This window comes from Cornus florida, unplaced genomic scaffold, assembly GCF_030987335.1.
Source record: "Cornus florida cultivar Cherokee Brave unplaced genomic scaffold, ASM3098733v1 CherokeeBrave_3.0.0_Hap2_Chr05, whole genome shotgun sequence".
Taxonomy (NCBI): Eukaryota; Viridiplantae; Streptophyta; class Magnoliopsida; order Cornales; family Cornaceae; genus Cornus; species Cornus florida.
In genome coordinates this window covers 116,877,626-116,902,813 of record NW_026775575.1, presented here as the reverse complement: position 1 = coordinate 116,902,813, position 25,188 = coordinate 116,877,626, and the positions used below count along the sequence as shown (strand labels likewise).

The 25,188-nt window shown below is 35.4% G+C and overlaps 2 protein-coding genes and 1 long non-coding RNA gene across 5 annotated transcripts; all 3 read right to left on the bottom strand.

Annotated features, from left to right (window-relative positions):
• Positions 1-5,474: 5,474 nt before the first annotated feature.
• LOC132310514 (zinc finger CCCH domain-containing protein 2) lies at positions 5,475-7,082 on the bottom strand. The gene has a single exon (XM_059808682.1). The coding sequence runs from the start codon at positions 6,920-6,922 to the stop codon at positions 5,777-5,779; it is 1,146 nt and encodes a 381-aa protein (XP_059664665.1). The 5' UTR covers positions 6,923-7,082; the 3' UTR covers positions 5,475-5,776.
• Positions 7,083-7,971: 889 nt separating this feature from the next.
• Positions 7,972-8,658, bottom strand: LOC132310051 (uncharacterized). Its single transcript, XM_059808293.1, has one exon. It carries the CDS (start codon positions 8,656-8,658, stop codon positions 7,972-7,974), a length of 687 nt encoding a protein of 228 aa, XP_059664276.1.
• Positions 8,659-13,450: 4,792 nt separating this feature from the next.
• LOC132308911 (uncharacterized) lies at positions 13,451-17,245 on the bottom strand. Of its 3 annotated transcripts, XR_009482499.1 has the most exons (6): positions 17,036-17,245; positions 16,496-16,683; positions 14,387-14,433; positions 14,000-14,284; positions 13,810-13,877; positions 13,451-13,708 (listed from the first exon to the last, which is right to left on the bottom strand). It is a non-coding gene; the product is annotated as an uncharacterized LOC132308911 (long non-coding RNA). The 3 variants fall into 3 exon arrangements; XR_009482500.1 differs by lacking the exon at positions 14,387-14,433 and having other exon boundaries at positions 17,010-17,243; XR_009482498.1 differs by lacking the exon at positions 14,387-14,433 and having other exon boundaries at positions 17,036-17,242.
• Between the last annotated feature and the right edge of the window lie 7,943 nt (positions 17,246-25,188).

The window sequence follows — 25,188 nt, the reverse complement described above, 5'->3', positions numbered from 1 at the left end:
TTTCTCCTCTCCTAGCTGCCACCCAGGTCCTAGTCGGCAGAACTTGTGGAGCAGATTTCGCTGTGAATTTATTGTCTCTTTTGAATATGTCTTTATTGGGCATGCATGGTTGTGTGATGACATCTGTTTGACATATATGCATAGTTGCCCACCTCTCATTTTAAAACTTTTAAAGGAATGTTCAATTAATACATTGTTTTTTTTAAAAATTATTAAATTATTCTTTAAATATTAAATATATATAACACCAAGTTATAAAATTTTTAAAAAGTTGGATAGAGATGAAATTTATTTTGTTTGACTTTTTAAAATGGACATTTAATTTGGGATACTTTAAAAGAAAAAAATAAACTACTAATATGAAACAAATGGAGTATGTATATATATATATACATACATACACACACACTATATGCATACAATGAAATTTGTGTAATTACAGTCTCATTCACAAAGGGGTTGAGGATAGAAAACCGAAAATAAGAAATAAGAGTGTTCACGTACACTGTTGTCTCCCATTCGGACTTCTGAATTATGTATTATCATCGGACTGATGATAATCAAATGAGTAAGTAATATTTAGCCTGTTAATTAACGAATGACTAGTGGTTCAATGTTATCACTTTTATCTTTCAAAGCGGACAGTGTTGATTCACATCTTCAAAGTATATATATTATACATCACCTGGATCTATTACATATGAATTGAACAGTATAAGAAGTACTATGGTTAGAGCTGTGGTATCTTTTAATGGCTACCTATTCATGGGTTGCAACAAAATCTGTTACACTAAATATTATTGTACAACTGATAAAATTATCGGTAAGACAACAGTAGAGAGGCTTGTGTAAATTCCTTATAATATGGTAGATTAATATTTAAGATAAATATTTAAATTCTGCATAGACTAGTGCTTTACTGCTTAGAAGATGTTGATTGAATGCCCCTTTTTCTTAGTCTAAAACAACGTTATCTGCCTCTCACAGTGTTTGCCCTATAGAGGAGTCAATCTGCATCCAACCGAATGATTGTGAGAATTTTAGGTATTGAACAGCTCCTTTTCTCTTTATTTCTTATATAGATGATCGAACTGTTAGCCTACGGTTTTGGTGAAAGAATCCCCTTTTTCTGAATGAGATTCCGTAAAGAAAGGTGCATGAGCCAACCCAAATTGGAATGAGGTGAGATGTGCCACTAGTGTTAATTTTAATAAATAATTTAGTCAATTTTTTTTTCTCTCATTTTTTTTTTTTTTTTTTTTTTTTTTTTTTTTTTTCAATTGCTTATATTACCTTTTGATTGCATATTGATAGCACGTGAGTTCCTCATGTGAAGCTCAATCCTCTACATCTACTAATTTTACATTTAACACTCTTTACCTTGAAAATATATCTATATATATATATATATTATATATATTATTACTTCTAATAATATAATATATATATATTCGGTAAATCAACTACTATATTAAAAAGAATGAGAAATACATGCAAGGGAAAACCCAAGCAATGGCCCAAAGGCGAAAAACAATGCAAAAAACATGGCCTATACTATATTTCATTAAATGACTATAATATCTATTCTTATTGAATTACACTTATTTTATTTTTTTTATTTTAATAAATTATGAAAAAAAAATTATATTGATTTGATGACACATTATCCATCAAATTTGCATAAATTTATTTTTAATTTTTGAAATTAATTGTTTGAAAAAAAAAATTATTAGAAATTTAATTAATTTTTTAGTTTTTCATGAATATATTACATAAAAAAATGTACTTTTATTTAAGTAATTTATTAATTTTTCATTAGTATATCGTATGAAAAAGAAGATAATTTTCTACGATAAAAAAAGTTTAAACTGATTATAATAAATTTTATTAGAAATAATAGTAAAATTTTAATAATAAGTTAATCATTTAAAAAAAATGGTAATTACAAATCTATTTACCTTTTTTTAATTTGGATAAATTGCACTGACACCTTCTGAGTTTTGGGTCAATGCCACTCAGCGGACGGTCAATGCACTCATTAACATTGACATCCCCTGAGGTTTCAAATGTCATATTTGCCCCTTATTATTTAATTCAATTATATTTACAAAATATCAGTAATGTTAATTTACGATAATACCCCCCCATTACCCAAACTAATAATACACTCGGTCACAACCTGCATTATCCGGTTATTCCTCTCAACACCAACACATCCCTTCAACACCATTACCTCACCGACACCGACACCTCACCTACATCAGCCCTTCAACACCACACCTTATCTCACCGACACCACCACCTTCAACATCACCTACATCAGCCATTCAACACCACCACTCTTCGGACCAGGGAGCGAAACGGCTGATGTAAGCGAGGTGGTGGTGTCGGTGAGGTGATGGTGTTGAATGGCTGATGTAGGTGAGGTGGTGGTGTTGAAAGTGGTGGTGTCGGTGAGGTGTGGTGTACGTTGAAGGGCTGATGTAGGTGAGGTGGTGGTGTTGATGGGCTGTGTTGGTGTTGAGAAGGATAACCAGATAATGCAGGTTGTGATTGAGTGTATAGTTGGTTTAGGTAAGGGGGTATTATCGTAAATTAACATTATTGATATTTTGTGAATATAATTGAATTAAATAATAAAGGGCAAATGTGGCATTTGAAACTTCAGGGTTGTCAATATAAACAAGTGCATTGACTGTCCGCTGAGTGGCATTAACCCAAACCTCAGCGGGTATCAGTGAAATTTACCCATAAATTAAATAATAAAAAATAATTATGATGGGTGTTTTGGTCATTTTGCACTTATGATATTTTATTATAATTAATGAATTAAATAATGGAGGGTAATATCGATATTTCACTGATTTTTTAAATGAAAAAGCTTAAAAAGATGTCATTGTCCAAAAAACGGTTAACCATCATCAATAAGGCAAACCTCAGAATGTATAAGTGAAAAAAATAAATAAATAAATAAGACAGACCATAGTGTAATCTTCATAAGAGGAGTGCTAGGCATAGTCGCGGGCGCGACTGCGACTGTGGAATATCACTCGCAACTTTAAATGTTGATGCGTATATTTTCTTTCCCGATAATAAATTACTATTTTTCTGTTAACTTCCCTTTTGGGACTCTCATTATGTATAATTACTATACTAGTCTTTTATCGTTAAAAAGAAACTGAGAAATCATTTGCGAAAATTCTCTCTTCATTCCATCTCACTCTAAAATTTTCTTTTTTACAAAAATCCATATCTAAATGTTTGAAGTTCAACTCTAAAATTTTCTTGTATTGAAGTATTGCTCTGATTTTTCAGATTAAAAAATATATTAAAAAAAATCAGGTAAAAAAGTACTATAATCTGGTTCTCTTTCTAAAATTTCTTTTTTTGAAGTTAAATGTTTGAAATTCAAATATGATTTTTTCAAATCTCTATTCTCTGTTTCGAAGTATTCGGAAATCCGACGAAAAAAAAGTATAATCTGGTTTTCTTGCATCCGTCCTTTTCTCTCTATAAAAAAAAACAAGCTTTCAACTTCGATTCTCTTCCGATCTGATTTTTTCAGATTCATAGTCTCTGTATTCTGGATGAAACCGTGAATGATTTTTGAGTTTCTTTCTAAGAGTGAGAGACTAGTATAGTAATTATACATAAAGAGAATCCCAAAAGGAAGTTAGAGATAAATAGTTTTTAATTATCGGAAAAGAAAATATACGTGTCAAGAGCTAAAGACTGTGTTTAGCACCCATCTCTCCCTAATGCATGTGTGATTAATTTTCCCATTATTATTAATTGACAAACTCATTATGAGCCTCATTTAAAGCAACTTGTCGTAAAAAGTACAGTAAGTACGTACTAATCCTAGCATTAACGTCCTTGCAACAAATTAAAATCATATGTACAAGGGGTCTGTATAGAAAAAAGTCATGCCTGAGGTGAGGTGAGGTGAATCACAGATATTGCAATATGGGCCTGTTCCCATGCATGATATCATGAATATATACATCATTCAACTTTGAAAACAAATATGGAAATTGCGAGTGAGTTGAGGGTTAGGGATGGATCAGTGAGTCATTACAAAGGCATGTGGGGGACCCCTAGGTTTACCCTAGCAAAGGTCACTCTAGCATGGGCTGCTCCCCCACCCCCACACCATTCCTCGTGGAATCTGTGACAATCATCCACCTAACCCAGCCCTACCAGCTAAAAAAGATAGAAAGATAGGATCATTCCAAACACACCCTTATGGTCCATGCCCTACCATCCTCGCTGTCCAACAGATAAAAGTACCGCTCCGAGGAAACACCAAACATTGCATACAAAATATATGCAACCGTTCAGAAATTGGTACATCATGCCATATTATTGTTATTACCGTGCTTAATTTTGCATCTCTGTACACTACCCATGCATGTCACTTTTTCATTGCACTACTCTTAATTTAGGACAACCGTGCATGTAGATCAAATCCAGTACAAATCACCCAAAGCCCTAGCTACCAATACAGTATAAACTATAAAGTAGAGCAGCCAACCCATGCTCAGAATGAGTCCATACACACCAGACCCATGCGATAAAAGTGTGTGTACTACATATATAATTGAGTGTGTGTTGACTTTTAATTTAGGGATGGGCTTTAATTAGCTAGTTTGGCTGCACCAAGGACAATCAAGCCGGTTCAGCAAGTTTAGATGAGTAGCGTCTAGAAGTAGTCTTAGAATCAATCAACAAGAATATGTTTGTCTCTACATCCTGTCCTCGATCTGTCCGGGTTGCTTTTACATTCATGCAGCTCCTTCTACTCATCTTCATCTGATCGCCGCGATGAGATCCCCACCCACCCAGCATGTTCGCCACGTGTCTGCCCAAAACTTAGACATACCAGCTCATATTATGTAATAATATATAATTTCAATTTTATAAAAACTCAGAAATATTGAAGAAGGGCTTCTATCACATGAAATCAATTTAAAATTAACCAAAATTTAACCCGTCTGTAGAACCAAATAAATAAATAAATAGATAAAAATATTATATCCACTCAGCCTTACAGTGAAGGGATTTAATTATTAATTAAAAAAAAAATCCTTTCTCACTTCAAAATAAAAAATAAAAATTCTTCCCCACCCGAACCGAAACACGTGAAGACAATAAAATTAGATAAGAACCATAAAACCTCGAGATGGAAAATAAAAATTAGATGAAAGAAAAAAAAAAAACGATTTTGATTTTTAAAGGCCATTTTTTTATTTTTTTTTTCCCTAATAAGATCTGATTTTTATTTTCTTCCTGATCATATCCCACTTCTAAAGCATTTTGATTTTAAAATTCTTGTTAACTCCCACTTTAAAAGAACACGTGTTGATCAACTGTACTGCATGAGATCTGCAACATCTTTATAAAATTATTCCAATAAAGCACAGCTCAAGAGGTCAGATAATTTTTTGTCAATTTCTACAAAAGAGAGAATCAAACATCATCTGTTCAATGTTATACATTTGAAATCAATACATCAAACAACTCTCAAAAACTCAAATCTCTCTCAAAACACAAGAAACAGAAACTGAACAAGGTTCATACATTGATTTATATATAAAGAACTCACACTTAGATCGAATTCAACAGACTTATTAAACGAAAAAGTACAATTTCAAAAGAAAAATGGATACAGAAGTCTCCTGACCATATACACATATATCCTTCTCATACTAGTCACCAATCTTTCATCATTATCGTCATCATCAATCATCACATCACACCATGCTCAATAACCTTCTTATTGAAGGAGGTCATTGACCCACCCAAAATCAGGACAAGCCGATCCATTGTCATCAATGAAGCTTTTGCGACTTGAAGAAGAAGAATCACCAATACTGAAAGAATCTCTAGACCCAGATGGATTTGGGTCCGAAGAAGAGCGAATAAGCTGCTGTTGATCATCACAATTCAGAGTCTGTCCATCGACCCATGACACAGTGCTATTGTTAGTAACTGCTTCATGATTCATATTCATGGCGTCCAAAGAGCTAATCAACTCGGTAAGACCATCTTTGTAACTCAGAACCCCATGATTAAACTGATTCAATTTCAACCCACATGAATCAATACCTGCCAGACGATCCGCGTACCTAGAAATCGGCGAATACCCCCTCGACGAGCGGGTTTTCGCCGGCGACATTGGCGGGGAGAGCGACGGCGACATCGGTGGTGACAAATGAGACATACCCATTAAAGTAGAGGTCGGAGAGGCAGTGACAGAGTGACAAAAGACACAACAATGATTAGAACTACGGTACTTCCTCTCCACCGCCGCCACCGGAGAATTCACCGGCGAAGAATTGTCATGACAATGCGAAGGCAAAATACGAAGCTGACGAGGCGTATGAGCAAAGAAACAAACCTTACGCTTGCAATTCTTGCCATCTTTACATGCCTCGGTTCGATATCGAGCCGGGTGTAACCAACACTCGAACACCCCGTGCGCGAACTCGCAGTTCTCGCCGCGGCTGCAACTGCCGCGGCGAAATTCTGAGCAGACGGTGCCCGAGTAGTGGTACCTTCTGGGGTCCCTCCGGCGAGCCTTCTCACCTGGGTGAGCGAACGGACAGTCGGTCCAGTCATGGCTCCGGCTTCGAGTGCATCGCCGAACTTTGAACTCGAACATCCGGAAGTGGTCCGACGAGTACGGGTCGGCGTCATCATCGTCACTGCCGTTGTAGGGCAAGAATTTGTGTAGGAGAGTCTCGTCGACCTTCGGCGAATCGAGAAACATCTCAACGGTTTCCGGCGACATCGCAGCGGCGGTGGCACGTCGGTCGAGGAGTTTTCGCGGCGGAATGTCAATTTCACGGAGGGTTTTCTTGTTGAGGAGGAGTTGGTGGGAGGGGTGGAACTTGTGCTGCTCAGCACAAACACTGCCCATAATAGCTAATATGTATGTGTGTGTGTATATATATATGTATAGAGAGAGAGAGTGTAAAACAGTATGCTTGAGAGTGCTGTTGAATGATAGGGGAGCAAGGAAAGGGTGAGTTAAATAGGGCGGTTTAGAGAGAGAGTATGCGTTTAGAGAGAGAAATAGGAGGGGGGAGAAGGATGACGAGGATGGTGTGGGTATGGGCACAGTTATGCGTGGCTTCACGGCATTAGGAACGGGCATGCAAAATCGCGTATGTGGCAACATCACAATACACCACTGAACTTTGCTCTGCTTATATAAAGTCAGGTCTAGGTTTTGTTTTTCTCTCTGAGGGGCTCAGAGGTAATGATATCCATACCATAGGTATGATGGTTTTTTCCATTAACCAAAAGCTATAGAAGAACACTGTGCTCTATGTGCACACGTATCTCTCCTTTAGCATTGTTTATGAACTCTGCATCATCAATTAGATAGTCATTTTATCTGTTCCTTTGATAGAGGTTGGGCTCTCTTGTCTTTTTCGTCTTTATGTGATGTTGGCAGCTTATGAACTCAAGTCAAGTAAGCATGGATGCTTTAGCAGAGTCGGTTGCTACTTTAATTTATAAATCAATGAAGGTCTTGGGTTGATTTAAGAACATAAAAGTGAGAGTTTAAGCTAGCTTCCTTTTGAAATAAATTTAGAAAAAAATAATTTACCCAAAAAAAAAAAAAAATTCTTCCAACTCAAAAGTCAAAACCAAACAAGAAAGTGAATCTGTGTCATATTCAAAGTTTGAATTTTGTTTTAGCTAAATAAAAATAAGGGCTCACTTTATTTGATAATTCAATATGATCATCATTTTTTTTTCCCGAAAATTAAAGCTATTTTTATTAATTAAATGATGGATTTACAAAGGACCATTGGCCCAAAGGAGAGAAAAACAAGCCCAAAGGGCAGGCCCAGCAATGAAAACATTGAAACCAAATGGAAACTGCCAATAACGGCAACTGCCATTAACAAGAAAAACTTCTGGTCAGTAGCAAGGAGAAGCAGCTATGCCACCGAGATCTTAATCTGGCGACCGCGGCGGAGGTCTGCAATAGGACGGAGAAATGTTCCTATACTTGAGAATGGCTCTAGATGAGGCACAGTCTGGGAGGCATCCCAATTTCAAAATCACAGAAACGGTGGAGCAGACCTTGGCACATACAACTCTCGGAGATGCCTTCTTTCCGCTGAAAATCCTGGCATTCCTCTCCTCCCAGGTATGGTACACAAAAGCTGAAAGCCCCAATTTCCTGTAAAGATTAACTAAGTTCTTAGCTTTCCATTTAATACTTGCCCACTGAACAAGAGCTTCCCAACTTCTTAAGGCTGTAGAAATGCTGCACTTGTATTTGATAAAACGCCACAATGGGGTGACAAAGGAGCAATTTAGGAAAATATGATCATAAGACTTTGTAGATGCACTGCATAGTGGGCAGATATTAATGTGCTTGGACATTGACTTGCTATCATAAGTTGGCAATTTGGACTTAACTGCTAACCAAAAAATGAACTTCATTCTAGGAATGGAGGGAGAATTCCAAACTAGATTATACCATGAAACAGTAGGAAGATCCCCCCTCAAATGAGAGACAGTGTGACTGAATGAGTAAGAACCATTGGGAGAGGCTATCCACTTCTTGGAGTCCCTTGTAGAAGGAGCTGGGGCAGGTAGGTTAGATAATTCAGGGATAGAATTAGTGAGGCTCATGGGAAAAGACCAATTATTGTTTTGAATGAAATTGTCGAGAGTAACTCCTTCTTAAAAACCACCTTCAGTCAGTATAGAGATTGGAAACCTTGTGCAGAGGGGGGCCCCTGGAGCCCAATTATCCCACCAGAAAGATGTGTCTGCCCCATTGCCAATTGAATGTTTAATGAGGGATCTAGCTGTGTGCCTTAACTGGAGCATCTTCCTCCAACTCCAAGAGCATAGTTGAGGATAATTAAGAGTCCATAGATTCCTGGATTTAAGAAGGTGTGAGTGACACCATTTAACCCACAACCTGTTTGAATTGTCAGTTTGGAGGTCCCAGATGAACCTAAGAATACCAGTCCTGTTAGCAGCTTCTAAATTAGGAATCCCTAGACCCCCTGCAAGTTTAGGGGAACACACCTTATCCCAAGCAACCTTTGAGCCTGTAGCTTTCAGCTCTGGACCAGACCTAAGAAATCTTCTGAAAATTTTGTTCAATTCATCTATGACCCCTTTAGGGAGGATGAAGATGTTGCACCAATAGTTTTGAGTAGAGACAAGGACTGATTTGATTAATTGCAATCTACCTGCATAGGAGAGTGGTCTTGATGTCCAACTAGAGACTCTGTGAGTGATTTTACTAACCAGTGGGCTGCAATGCTCAGCTTTGAGGTTGGTGGATATGAGAGGCACACCTAAGTATCTCACTAGTAGAGTAGCTACTTGGATGCCAAGAAGAGTGGAGATTTCATTCTGAGTGTGGTCATTGATACCTGAGAAGTACACTGCACTTTTAGATAGGTTGATCTGTAGGCCAGATATTGAACTGAAAAGATCCAGAGCTGACTTCAGGACTGAAATTGAGCAAATATCACCATGACAAAATAGAAGTAAGTCATCAGCATAGGATAAGTGAGTGATTCTTTGCTCCTTGCACCTCCAGTGATATTTAAAGGATGAGACCCTATTCACATAATTGGAGACAATGGAGGAAAATGCATCCATAACTATAACAAAGAGGAAAGGAGAGATGGGATCTCCTTGTCTAAGGCCCATTTTGCTTTTGAAATAACCTTGGAACTCACCATTCAAGGCAATGGTAAGGGATGGTAATGAGAGACAAGCTTTAATCAGTTCAATAAACTTTGGTGGGAAGTTGTGCAGTGTAAGGCAACTGATTATGAAGTCCCACTTGGTAAAATCAAAGGCCTTCTTAAGGTCCACTTTGAAAGCACATCTTACAGGAGTACCATGCTTATGGTAACCCCTAAGCAACTCGTGGGCTAGGAGAATAGGGTCTGTGATCTTCCTGCCATGGACAAATGCATATTGGGCTTGATCAATGAATGCAGGTAGAGTGGATTGCAGCCTAGTTGCAAGGAGTTTTGAGATACACTTGTAGATAGTATTCACACAGGAGATAGGCCTGTAGTCATAAAGAGAGGCTGGATTTTGACATTTAGGAACCAGGGCTATGTAAGTGTTGTTGACCTCAGCTAGGAGCTTCCCATTTCTAAATAACTCTGAAATTGTTTTAGTAATAGACCTTCCAACAATGTTCCAAGAACTTTTGAAAAATGAAGCATTGTAGCCATCTGGACCTGGGGCTCTGTCCTTGTTTAGATTCAGCATGCAGCATTGGATTTCCATATTGCTTGGAATGTCTTCAAGGAAAGGGTAAAAGCTTGGTGGGACAACCTTTGTGATGAAAGGAACTAGATCAGAGATGTAGTGTGTTGGTGCTGGGGATTGACCAAGCAAGGCTTGAAAGTGGTTGACCACTTGAATTTTAATGACTTTAGGATCCTGAATAACTTGTCCATCGTCAAGTGACAATGAGATAATCTTCTTTCTGTTGTTCCTTGAAGAAAATGACTTATGAAAGTAGGATGAGTTACAATCACCCAATTTAAGCCAGACCATTCTGGATTTCTGCCTCAATATATCTTCTTGGATTGATCCCAGTCTTAGAAATTCAGTGGTGAGGGCTCTTTCCAATTCTCTGAGAGTGGGATTACTAGGAGAGAGGTCAAGATCCAGTTGACAAGACTGTAAGTCAATTTGAATAACATGGATTTTGGAATCCAAATCAGATAGTTCTTTCCCACAAGTGAACCTTAGAACTGGTTTCAGTTGTTTGAGCTTCTGAACCACCTGAAATATTGCAGTTCCCCTTATGTGAGAGCTCCAGACCCTTTGAACTGATGGTAAGAAAAGCTTGTGTGAGGCCCAAGCATTAAAGAACCTGAATGGGATGTGCCTTTGGGGTTTATTGATGTCAAGTATGACCAGGATAAGACTATGGTTTAAGATGCCTGGGATGAGGAAGTTACATTTAGACACAGTGAAAGAGATGGTCCAGCTTTGGTTGATCAAGGCCCTATCCATCTTCTTGGCAATATAAGCATCTCCTATACTTTTATTTGACCAAGAATATAAGATCCCACAGAACTTGAGTTCCTCGAATCCAGCTTTTTGGAGGCAGTCCTTAAAATCAGACATTGCAGAGCTTCTTTTCATTGAGCCACCAAACTTTTCACCTATGTTGGGAATTACATTAAAATCCCCCAACACTAGCCAGGGATTGGAAGCAAAAAAAGTTGAGTGGTGAATAATATCATTCCAGAGATCATGTCTTTCAATTGCACAATTGGAAGCATGGATGAAAGAAGTGAAAAATGAGAGATTTAAACCAGTCAGAGATATTGAGCAATGTATTTCTTGTCTGCTACAATGTAAAACTGACAAGTCAAGAATTCTTGGGTTCCAAACTATCCAAATTCGACCTAAGTCTGAAAAAGGATAATTGTGAGAAATAGACCAGTGTGGAGCAATATTCTTGTGAATAGCTACCACATTAGAAAAAGCCACTTTGGTTTCTACTATTAAGACCAGATCCAATTTTCTATCAGAAATTAATTTTTTAATTTCTGATTGTTTAGAGGGTTAATTTAACCCTCTAATATTCTATGTTAAAAAAGAAATCATGAGAAGAGTGGAGTGAGGTGACCTCCAAGATGCCTTGGGTTTACTGAAGAACCCTCATGCATCAACCCTGAATTGATGTGCGCTTTCATTCTTGTCACTTTCCTGAAACTTCTTGCAGTTAATCTTCCATTTTGTGCTTTGTTGTTGCAGCTACCTGGATCACTTATTGAGGAAGAGATGGATTTGTTGGCCTGAGCAAACACTGAGGAGTGGATTGGAGTGATAGTAAAGGTATGAGCCACAGCAGTGGACTTGGAAGGATTGCATTCCCTGTGATCAGGTTTGAATTTCTTTTGATTTTTGTGCTGGGGAATTGTGTTTGGCGTACCAAAAGTTTTATGGGTGGAAGAAGGTTTGCAATAAGGAGTTGGCATAGATGATTTGTATTTATTATGAGGGGGGGATGGGGTAGCTATAGGAGAGGAGAAGTTGAGCTTCCTGCTACAAAAGGGAGAATGAGGTGTGGATGATGCTGTTGAGGATTCTGAATCAGTGATGGAATTGCTGTCTACTGTGTTATCTAAGGTGTTTGGGGAGGGAGTATGATGAGTTGAAGGGGAGTCAAGGTTATTGGGGTCAAGAGGTTGATGTTGCAATATGGAGAAATGGTTAGCAGTTGAGGGTTTGGCAATGAGTGGATATGGATTAATGGCATTTGAGGTGTTCTTGTTCTTTTTCTTTCTAACTGTGACCCATGCAGTAGTAGGTTGGACTGCAGGGCTGTGATCTTTGTGAGGAGAGCCTTCAGTTATTGGGAAAGTTGGGGGAGTAGTGCTATCATGAGTGATTGCAGTTGTTTTGCCATGAGTTGTGTTGATGAACTTGAGGGGACAATTGGCTTCTGAGTGGTTGAGGATATTGCACTTGTTACATATTTTAGGTAGCCATTGGTACTTGATTCTGATATCTGCAAAGGACATATCATCCATTTTGAGCTGAACATTGTGCTTGAGAGGTTTGCTCAAGTCAATGTTGATGCAGATTCTTGCATATTTCAACTTGGTTATCATTTCTGTGGCTTCATCAGCATATAATGGCTCACCTACAGCACTTGCAATGTGGTTAAGACCCTTTGCAGTCTAGTAGTTGTGAGGCTCATTGTAGAACTTAGTCCAAATAGGCAAACAACCCAACTGAACAGGCTGAGATTGGTTATTCTGGTTCTATTTCCTTAGTGAGAAGGGATGCCCAGCTATTGACCAAGGGCCATAAGAGAGAACTCTATCCACTTCTGAGGAGGAGTTGAATCTGAAGATGTAAGAGTTATTCTCACCAATGATGGTATGAGTTAGACCAAATGATTTCCATAGTTTGGTTGCAGTCACTACAACAAATAAGGGTTTCAACGGCGGTCTAAAACGCCGCTGTAAGGTTCCAAAAACGTCGGTAATACCTTTACCGGCGGTTTTACCAAACCGCCGGTATAGTCACCGCCGCTAGGTTTCACCGACAGTTTTTAAGTAAGCGCCGGGTTTGAAATCATTATCGGCAGATGCATGAAACCGCCGGTGAAAGTTTAAGCAGCAGCGGTTTTATCCGCCGGTGTATTATATGTAAACTGTCATTTTAACTGTATACTCCGGCACTTTGAAGTGCCAGTAATGTACAATTTTTTAACTTTTAGGGGCATTTGAAACCACCGGTGTATTCATATAGTCCGGCACTTTAAAACGCCAGTAATGTAAAAAAAAAATTAGTTTTGGGGGCGTTTTAAACCGCCGGTAATGTGTTATTTTTTTTATTTAATTTACATATTAGCAAATATTTTATTTTGTTCCATTTTCAATGACATCAAATATAATTTACCAATCACAACACATCCAGCAACTTAAATTTGATATATAACATAAAACAAAGTTGCATTAAAATTCAATAACATCCCATAACATATACGTTTTGTTTTAAAATGTCAAGTGCTAATAAAAGATTCAAAAGGAAACACCAAAATCTAATAAAGCTTCTAAAGGAAATCATTCAAAATAAAACATCAACATTTCATTGATAATTTGAGTGAGACTATGCGAGGGTCTTGAGAATTAATGGTTCAACTTCATTTATCGTCTTGCTTCAAATTGCCCTACATACATTTTAAATAAAAGCCATTAAACAAAGAATAATAATTAAGACAATTAAATGGATGGTTAAAATAACATGATAATTAAAATCTATAGTGCTCACCAAGGATGAAATTTCACGACCAAAAATAAAATTTAAAGATCACCAAGTGCAGTTGAGGAGCCAGGTACCTTCACAATAAAATATAATTTTATTATGCACCTTCATAATAGAATATAATTATAAATATATTAGGACTTATAATATTTATATAGTTAAATGTTTACAAGGCACAATAACAAAAATTATTTACCTGTACATTAGAATTTTGATGTTCAATATGATGCAAAATCATTGCCATTTTTGGATTCAAACCATCATATTTTTCATCATACTCAGCACGTATCTTTTCCACTGTCTCCTTCATTTCTACACGTGCAACCCATTCCACATCAAGTCATGCAAAACTTCTTGCCTTGTTTTCTTGATACAATTCCCACACTTGGTACACGGACAATATATGCGTCCACTCTGCCCAACTCGCTCAAATGCTGTATCTAGAAATTGTTCAACTCCATTCGAGTATGTAGTACTTATCCTATTTGTATAGTAAGAAAGATAAAGTCAAAATGAATTTATCGTAAATATATAAACTAAAATGAGAATATATTTAAACTAACAAGACTAAAATTTAAAGTACCTTGAGTCCGTAATCTAACTTCTATCCATTATGAAAGATTATGTAACCTAGTGAAACAAAGAACAGATGAATCTCAAAACTTTCTCAGTTAACTTCTTTGAATTACTGCATTTCATAGTTCTTTAATCATTAAACTACTTCTATCTACTTAGGTTTTTACCATATCACGAATGATATAGGTTTTTATCATATCATGAATGATATGTAAAAAATTTAGAAGAGAATGAATTTCAACTCTTAAATCAGATTTTTTTCTAATGGCTACAATTCTGCATGATATAGGTTTTTATATCTTTTTTATTTTTATATCTTTTGGATCTGACGGCAAGTGGACAGCCCATTACACCTAACCTTAGCATTATCTACACAAAGTTGCATTCTCATGTATGATAGGTACCAAGCAATTAATATAAAAATTGTACATGTATTTTTAAATAATAAATTGGAACATGTTCCACAAGATTTTTTCAAGGTCAAAGTAATTTGACAATTATATGATGCTGGGAAAACCAATAATTACATTACTTTGTTGAACACTAATAATTACAACTTTCAGAATCTATTTGAGCCAACAAAAGTCAAGCATTTCATATTCAAGATATTAATAAATGAAAAATGCATGAATGTGTGTACATTATAAGTCAAGAGATAAAACAATTATGCTATGTTCGGTAGACTGAAAAAAAAAATACAAAATTTTAATTAAAATTCTTGCAATTTCAAATGGATGGCACCGATTCAATGCTTCCAAATATAACATCAGTACATTGTTAAAAATAGAGGACATATCCTTTCAAAAAGGTCCAACAATACAATGAAAAAACCTATTCCCATAGGAAATACAGCAAAAAGCACCCATGCACCCACCAATAGAAAACTGTGGAAGCCTCATCAGACTAAAAACAAAGTGGTTGTAGTACTTTTCTAATGATAATAAAACAACTACTCACCAAAAGGCAAAGGCCAATTCTACAATTATAACAGAGATGGTTGAGATATAAAATTAGAGAGAACTGTAAACAAAAATAAACTTTTATGTTGATGTCAAAGAGAAGCACAAAAGGTTTCCAACAGTATATCTGGATAATATTGAAATTATAGAAGAAATGTCTCCCTTCTTCTAAAACACTGTTTCAATCAACAAGGTAGTCCATATTGAACAGACAAACTAGAAATGCACAAATAGGAGTCATATTTCAAATACTAACCAGATAAGGTAACAATATGTTCTTTGGATATAATGCATTGGTTTCGGTATAGATTTCAAAATGAACCAAAAAAACAAGTCTTAGATTTACCATATTCAAATTTAGGATTCCTAGACACAGAATATAAAAATACTTGTCTAACTCAAAAATAGAAATTAAATTAAAACATGTACTTTATGCATGCTAATATCTTAGCAAGTCTAACAAAAACACATTAAAAAAAAAAAAATGATAGCTAAACTTGTAATGATTGTGTTTAAAAGTGGCAGCTACAGGTGGCTTATTGCAAAATATAGATGATGATAGCAAGGACAAAGAAAATGAAGTAGAGTTACATGTTTATTTTCTACTCATCAAAGACATATTAGTATAAAAGTAGCCTCCAACACAAAATGTTGGTACAAATTGATTGAGAAGAATGTAGCAGAATCATATAGTGCCCAGTGTGGTTGCAGCAGAGGATAAATTTTATATAAAAGTGGATGGGGCCATTACCATATAAAAACCGGAGAACCCCAATAGTGCAGTCTAAATATTAAGGATGAGTACAATTGTGGTGCAAGTAAAAGGAGATTTAAATATCAAATTCAAAGAACATGTTACAAATTTTATAAACCTTCAAAATCGTATTTTCTAATAGGTTACAAGTTTGATGAACTTCCTAAATGGTATTTGCTATTGTGGAGGTCTGAAAAAAATAATTTTTTAATTAAAAACTATCCCCAATCAGAATGACTGCAGATATAGCATATATTAGTAGTCAAAGAAAAAAGGAATGAAATATAGAAATATAGATCTACGCGGCAAACCAAGGAGCAAAAAGGCAAGGAAGCTTTGTCTAATTTGGTGCGAATTTTTATCTCAAGAACAAGAAGGGGAAATTAGGGTTTAAAATACTTACAACTTACAAGAGCCCAACCCTTTAACCACCACTGTCCAAACCTCCGATGTACCACCAATCAACCACCAACGCACCACCCGCACCACCAATCGACCATAGTCACCGTGCTCTTCCCTGAGCCACACCACGCACACCACCAAGCCCTGATGTCGTGGGTGAGAGAGAAGAAAAGAATCGTGATATGAAACCTACACCCAAACCCAAAACGTGCTATTTGAGGAAAAAATAATAATAAATAAAATAATAACAATTAAAATATTAACGGCGACTGCCGGAAATAAATTCTATTTTCCGGCGTTTTTACAAAATTGCCCGAAATAAATCCTATTTTCCGGCTCTTTTAAAAAGACTACTGGAAATAATTCATATTTTTCGGCACTTTTTAATATACCGCCGGTATAAATACAAATAACGGCGGTTTAAAAGAAACCGCCAGAAATAATTAATTAATAAACCGCCAGAAATAATTAATTAATAGCGGCATACGTAAATAAACTGCCAGTAAAAATGATACTTGTTGTAGTGAGTACTCTGAATTACCTTGAATGGCAATCTCTTGTGGGTGGAGAAACCAACCAAGTGGAAAAAGGACCAGAAGTTTAAACCTTCATCAACAACTTCTTTAGGTGGTTCGATAAAATTGGAATTAGCAGATGAGGGGGGCATATAAACAAATTTCATTTTGTTAGTTCCATGTTCAACAACACTGGACCAAGATTTTGCTTTTTGATGCTTATTGGGGAGAGGTGACTTGTTGGCATGTGGGAAAGGTAAAGTAGTAGCATGTGTCACGATAGGTGCAGTTGCTATTTTGTCTGTAGTTGAGACTTGGTTGGTTGGCTTTAAATGTAGTGGTGGTTGACCTGCTATTTTGGGCTGCAAGTTAGGAGTTGGTACGTGTAATACCCTAATTTTAAAAGGATATTTTTGGTATTTTATTTTTTATTTAATTATCTTTTTATTTGATTAATTGTTTCCTTGTTTGTTGTGTTGCTTAAATTGCATGTATTTTATTTAATTTTTAATTATTTGCTTAATTGTAAATTATTTTAAATTAAATAGGGTTATTTTGTTTTAAATTGATTTAATTGATATTTGATTAAATGTGTAATTGTTATTTGTTTATTTGGTATTTAATTTTATACTTGTTTTATTTAATTATGGTTATTTTAATTGAGTTATTTGTAATTGATTTAATTAGTTAAATGCGAGAATTAGGATTAGGGTTTTAGGTTTCATGGTAGCCGACTTGGTATATGTAGGTTTCCTTCTTGTATTGCAACTAGAATTAGGGTTGTGTATTACAAACACCTATAAATACATGTACGAGTTCTACCTAGGGTTTTAAAAATAAAACCCATACACGTAGAGAACATACAGAGAGCAACAGTTGTGGTTTTGGGAGAAGCAGAGAGGATAACTTGAGGGAATTACAGAGAGGAAGGAAGCTAGGATTGTGGGTTTCAACTGAGACTAAACCTAGAGTAACGAAGGTGGAACTACAGTCGGAAATCTCGTCAGAAAATTCAAGAGACAGCAGTTTAGAGTTTCAAATCTGAAACTCAAAGGCAAGTCACTATTTTATTATTTCCCTTTAATTCGTGTTCTGTGCATGCCTAATGGACTCCAGGAATTAATTTAGCACTAAAACAGATTAAGTTGAAGTAATATTAATCTTGGAAGCATGTTGAATCGACTGTTAAATCATTGCATAATTCTGTTGTGTGTAGGATGTTACTCTGTTTAAAAATAAACTGTTTGCGTGAGTTTTAATTTTGCTTAACCTTATGTATTTGGAGTTGAATGCATGATTTTAATGGATTCTAGGACTGCAATTGAACTCCTAAATAGGCTATAAAAATTGTACAGAGTTTCTGCACTTCGTCGGAGGCGAAGAAGATGCACAGAATAGGGGATACGGCTCTCAACGGAGGAGAGACGGCTCCACAAGGGGGTGGAGCCGGCTGCACAAGGGTAGAGCCGACTCCAATAAAGGGTGGAGCTGGCTCCACCAAGGGGAGAGGCGGCTCCACTTTTGGTGGAGGCAGCTCCTCTTTTTTTTTTTTTTTTTTTCACGTTTATGACTTACAGATGGTCTGTAAGAGGGTTTCTGAGTTATTCTAGGGGCTGTGGATGGTTTATAAAACTGTTCCAGAGATATTAAAAGAATTGGGAAGCATGTTAGTATTAATATTGAAGCATGGGATAACCTACAATAATACACTGCATGTGGGAGGTTGAATTATACCTTGACATTGCTTACTGTTCTATAAGCACTTTGGTTTCTAGCATAATTCTAAACTGTATTCATGTTTCAACTGTTGTATAAGCATATATTATATGTTCTAGAAAAAAAATAGGTATGCTTAAATGGAAATTAATTGATGTTTAACTATACTATTTATTGCATCAAGTTATGGTACTGTTTTAGAGGAGTTAGATGCTGTATTTTACTCTAACATTTTAAAGGACTAGAATGTGACTTCTAGATCATATACTGGATATATAATTTCATCATACACTTATTAGATTTGTATGTGTGTTTATTCTGGAGTATAGTTGATTTACAATTATCATTATTTGGTCAATCGTGTAAATTGGAGGATTGTATGTATCGGTATGGGACGGTATGGTGCGACCGAGCGTGTGCACAAAATAATGCACAACACTTTAGGTTTGGAAATAATGTCAAGTGGGCACCATATTTTAAAATTTATAAAACCACTAAACACTTATACTATGGAGTATGAAGTGAGCAGGGATCGTCCCAAAAGATCTAAACAATTATAGGTTTTCCAGAATTGAATTCTACTTTAGTGCTTATGTGATTGCCAAAAGGGTTTTGTTTGTGATTAAAACTAATTTTAAACTAAATGATTGCAATAAAGAAATAGAGTTTAAGAGATTGGAAAGAGACTTAGGGTGTAGGATTCACCACTAAGCACATTCCCTAACTCACTCACTTTCAACTAATTGGGGAAATAATACTATGTAATCTATATGTGGCTAACAAGTGCAATGAAAAGTGTAAACCATTAATTTCAAGCATGAATCAACTACCTAATGACAATTAAACTAAGTGTAGTGCAATTCACCCATTCAAAGCATGATTTATCAATCCAAGTTACAAATTTAACACACATTAATCTAGAAGATAATGCAATTGTGACAAAAAGTATGGAATTCAAACATAAGTATGGATGGTCTACTTATCTAATAATTGAATTGCAATTAAATTAATTAAACTTAAATTAAACTAATTAAACATGAATTTAAAACTAATTAGACAACAAATTAACCTAAACACGTAGTACCATCCATCAAATAGAAGCATTTTTCATCAATTTGAAACACAATTACAACTAAGCAATACCATGCATAGCCATCACAAGAATCAATTAACAAAGAATTCATGTGTAAAATTTGTTTATCAATCAACCATACATAAGACAATATGAGATTAATACAGATAATCAATTGGAAGAATTTAATTCATAATATTCAAGACTATACACTAATTACATAAATTAATCCACAAAAAGTATGAAAAGAGAGAGAGAATAGGTTACATGCTTAGGGTTTATCCAACCCTAAGTAGAATAATCAGCCACTCATGGTTGATGGAGTCGAAGATAGGACAATCCCCATCATCTGCTTCATCTTCTCTGAACTTTTCTTCCAAACCCTAGCCTGTTCTTGCTTTTTCTCTTTTTTCGCGTGTTTTTCCAGAGAGAAAATACGATACTACGATACAGAAAAATAAAATAAAAAAATAAAACTTAATTTAATTTCTCTAATAATCTTTTCCTAAATAAAAACTAAAACTAACCATAATCTAATGGTTCACTGGGCCTTAAGTAACAATCTCATTAGAGCCCAACAGTTCCCAAAATGAGCCCAAAAATTAAATAAAAACTGTAATGTTGCTAAGTCCTGGGAGATCGATCCCCCACCCTGGGGATCGATCCCCTCAGAGTTGAAAATTTCCTTTAAGCCCTATTTAGCTTCATTTTAGCCCCGAGCTCATTAGTTTGCTTCTTCATCTTTGGGAACATCATCAAAAGCCTGAGATTGACCGTTTTTGAAGAATAAACACACTATACGAGCAATGGGTTGCGACCTCCTTTTTGCCATTTTTTGAGCTTTTTCTGAATATGTTTGCTTGACTCTAAAAAGGCTTTAATGGACCGTTCTTAGCTCAGTTTAACTTTATTGCCCTGAAATACACATAAACATAAATTAGGACTAAAACATGAAATTAAGATAGATACAAAGACTGAAATATCCTAACTTAGGTGCTGAAATGTGCAACATTTAAGCACTTGTCACGCCCCCAAACTTAGATATTGCTAGTCCCTAGTAATGAACTACAGCATGGAAATGAAATAAACATATATACAACTATGAACTAATAAAACAAATAAAGATAACACCACTTTCGTAGGGATCACGGTTGCATTTAGCATATGCAACAAGCCTTTTAAACCCCTAGGTTACCCCTAGTGGACGAGTGAAGTCTCGTGAGGGTTTACAGAAATGGTACCCACAAACATCAACAGCTTTTTCTTACTTGAGAAATAACGACACATATTAAACAAGTGTTGAAAGTAGACTACCTCAAGTATGCAAATTTCTGCCATTTCTAAGCTATTATCAACGTTTCAACATCATGTAAGCAAAAACGGTCCTCCACACATCAATCAATTAATCATGCAAATTGAATCAATTCTATCATCCTTTTAAGTGAACCGGCATCAAAATGTGTTGCTATCCTAGCAAATCAAAGTAATGGCATAGCCTTACCTTCAAACTAGCATGCAGATATAGTACCAGACATCAAGACATTGAATGAACCTTGTTATTTAATCAAACATTTTTTTTTTTTTTTTATTGATTTCATTTTTTTTTTTTATTTTTATTTTTATGTATGACCATGTGCAATGTCCAAGTTCCTTAAGCTCTCTAATCACCCCATGTAACAAGCGTTGAGCCAACGACTCCCAAACTAGATGGTTTTAGGGCGTTAAGTGTAAAGACACTCCAAAGGGCGTAATGACTCGGAATGGCTAGGCTACGAACTCAAACTAATCATACATCTTACATTCTTCCCTTGTCTTTCTTTTTAATCAGTTGACATGTTGAAAGAATGCAGTTTTTTTTTTTTTTTTTTTTTATTCCTCACTTTTGGTGAGTGCTTTTATTTTTATTTTTTTTTTTTGCAAGGTCATTTTATCAAGAATGAAAGCTTTCAAAGCATACTAGCTCAATTGGGATAAACCAAGACAATAATCAACTAAGCATGTACCCCACAAATTGAATGCTAGTGTGCACAAGTGCAAGTGTAGAAATCTAGAATCAACTCTCAATGCATTTTCAACCAACAAGATGATGTGTACCATAAGAGCAAACATGATATCAAAAATTAAAAATTTACCCCTAAATGGCATCCTAGAGCATACAAGAAGTATTAGACCCTAACAACTTGCTTTTCAAATGAACTATACTTCAAAAGTTTGAAATTATTGCCAAACACATCTCAAATCTCATCATACATTTAAAGCTCAACTTAAAATAGAATAAATCATGATGACCTTACCCCCAAACTTAAACTGTACATTGTCCTCAATGTGCAATGAGAATAATGCATATAGGTCAAAATAATATATAACACGATGCAAAGAAATATGAGATGAAACCCTCTATAAAATTGGAAAACATTCCTAACCAGTCAGAAGGGCATACTGGAAACACATATTTTTGAAATTTTTTTTTTTTTTTTTTTTTTTACAAGAATGGGATTGATCTCCCAGATGTTGTTTTTTTTTATTATTAATTTTTTATTTTTTATTTTAACACAAGGAAAAATATACTAAACTAGAAAGAAAAATATATACTAAATTAGAAAGAAAAATATATACTAAAATAAAATAAATATATAGATACATAATAATAAACAAATAATAATAAATGGAAAGAAAATTAAGTGTTTTTTTTTTTTTTTTTTTTTTTTGAAGAAACAAAGAAAAAAAAATATGTATAGACAACCTACAAAATAAAAATAAATAAATAAATGAGCTAAGTTTAACGTCTCTAGTAAGACGGAATGCTAATGAAATTTATTTATTTATTTTATTTAAAATAAATCAATTCAAATTTTTTTTTTTTTTTTTAATTATCAATGCAATTTCTTTTTTTTTTTTATTTTTAAACAACAATTCAAAAAAAAAAATTTTATTATTTAAATTTTTTTATGTATTATTTTTTAAATTAATTTATTATTAAATTATTTTTTTATATTTGTTATTATTATTATTTTTATTTATTTAATTTTTTTCTTTTCTTTTTTTTTTTTAAACATTACAAGCTCGCCGGAGAAGACAACCGGCAGAGCTGGGTAAACCGGCCAAGAATCGCCATCGCCGGCGAGACAACATTCCAGCCGGGACCTGAAGAAGAAGAACCAAATCAAATCGGCGAACCCAACTCATCTTTTAATCGTCCCAATTGAAACCCAAAGAAACTCAGCCGGAATCGCTGGGGAAAACGCCCACCCAGCCACGACAAGAGAAGAACCCAGCCGCGGTTCGCTGGAAAAATAGATCGCCGGTCCAAGCCGAGATCTGAAGAAGAAGAAAAACTAGCTGCGACGCCGCAAAGATCCAGCCTTTAAGCCGGAGAAGAACTGCGAACAGCCGCGACATCGGATGACGAAACAGATCGCCGGAAAGATGAACCCAGCTGCGAATCCGCTGCTGGGTCTCGCCGGTATATGAAATAGCCGTGACCCAGATCTGACGCCGGAAAAATAAAGGCCGAAACAGCCTTGATCGCTGGAGAACACCAGCCTAAATCGCTGGAAAAACTCAGCCTCGACGCCGGAGAAGAACTACGAACAGCCGCGAGAAGAGAAGAGCGAACCGTGAGGGTTGGACAATGAAATTGGGTTTAGAGATTTTTGGGGGAAGAAGCAGAATTTCAAGCAACAGATCGGTCTGCTTTGACGGGGGATTGATAATTTTAGGCAAAAAAATGTCCCCTTCACTGTTTAATGAGAAGGGAGAAATATAAGTAAAATGGGATCGATGCTTTGACGGGGGATTGATAATTTTAGGCAAAAAAATGTCCCCTTCACTGTTGAATGAGAAGGGAGAAATATAAGTAAAATGGGATCGATCCCTTTGGACGGGGATCAATCCACTTGGCCTATTTTTTTGTTCGTATCTCTTATCCATTTTGGGGATCGATCTTTCTTTTTTTCTTTTTTTTCAATTTTTTCTTTTTTATTTTTAAAATAAATAAATAAATAAATAAAACTAAACTAAACTAAAAAGAATATATACACTAAAATAAAAAATAGATAAATAATAAAAATAATAATAATAATAAATAAAATTGAAATAAAATCACTTATCAACCTATATTAATTAATACTTTTTTAAAAAAAAAAATTTATGTTTTTGAATAAATCAAAACTAACATGAAATATATACAAAAAAAAAATAATAAAAATAATAATAATAAAATAGAAATAAAATCAAACACCAACCTATATTACTCATTTACAAATTTTTTTTTTTTTCACTTTTTTTTTTTTAATTTAAAAAAGCATAAATATACAAAAGGAAAAATAAAAATAAAATAATAATAAAATGGAAATTAAAATGCAACGAAAGAGAAACTCGATACAACTAGTGTTTAACGTCGCTAAAAAGACGTGAGATGTTCTTAATCTTCAAAGTAAATGGGATCTACCAAGAGGGCAGATTCCACATTTCTTTGAAAATTTTGTCCATCAATGTATGGTTTAAGCCTTTGACCATTAACTTTGAAAGTCCCTTCATCTTTTAGATTTTTAAGTTCAACCGCCCCATGAGGTGAGACGGAGATAATTTGATAAGGGCCTTCCCATTTGGTTCGAAGCTTTCCAAGGAAAAATTTGAGCCTAGAGTTGAATAACCAAGTCTTTTGACCAACTTCAAATGACTTTTTCACAATATGTTTATCATGAAATGCTTGTGTCCTTGCCTTGTAAATTTTTGAACTATCATAGGCATCGTTTCTCAATTCCTCTGGCTCATTGAGTTGGAGTAAACGGTCCTTTCCAGCCTTATCAAGATCAAGGTTGAGCCTTTTTATTGCCCAAAGTGCTTTGTGTTCTAACTCAACCGGAAGATGACAAGGCTTCCCATAAACAAGTCTATATGGAGACATGCCTATTGGAGTCTTGTAAGCTGTCCGGTAAGCCCACAAAACATCGTTCAATTTTCTTGACCAATCTTTTCGGGTCAGATTGACAGTTTTCTCAAGAATATGCTTGATTTCCCTATTTGACACATCGACTTGCCCACTTGTTTGGGGATGGTAGGGAGTGGCCACTTTATGTGTGACGGAGTATTTCAAGAAAAGTTGTTTCAAGAATTGATTATAGAAATGTTTTCCTCCATCACTTATCATAGCCCTTGGCATACCAAAACGAGCAAAGATATTTGATTTAACGAATGCAATTACCACGGAGTGGTCATTCGTTTTGGTAGCACAAGCCTCAACCCACTTTGAAACATAATCAACGGCAACGAGGATGTATTGAAAGCCATAAGACATTGGGAATGGTCCCATAAAGTCTATGCCCCATACATCGAAGATTTCAACAACGAAGACTGAAGTTAAGGGCATCATGTCTCTCTTTGACATTG

What these genes read in the sequence shown, in the direction of transcription:
- LOC132310051 (XM_059808293.1), bottom strand. Translation starts at nt 8,658, where the DNA reads ATGAGCCTCACTAATTCTATCCCTGAATTATCTAACCTACCTGCCCCA.
- LOC132310514 (XM_059808682.1), bottom strand. Translation starts at nt 6,922, where the DNA reads ATGGGCAGTGTTTGTGCTGAGCAGCACAAGTTCCACCCCTCCCACCAA.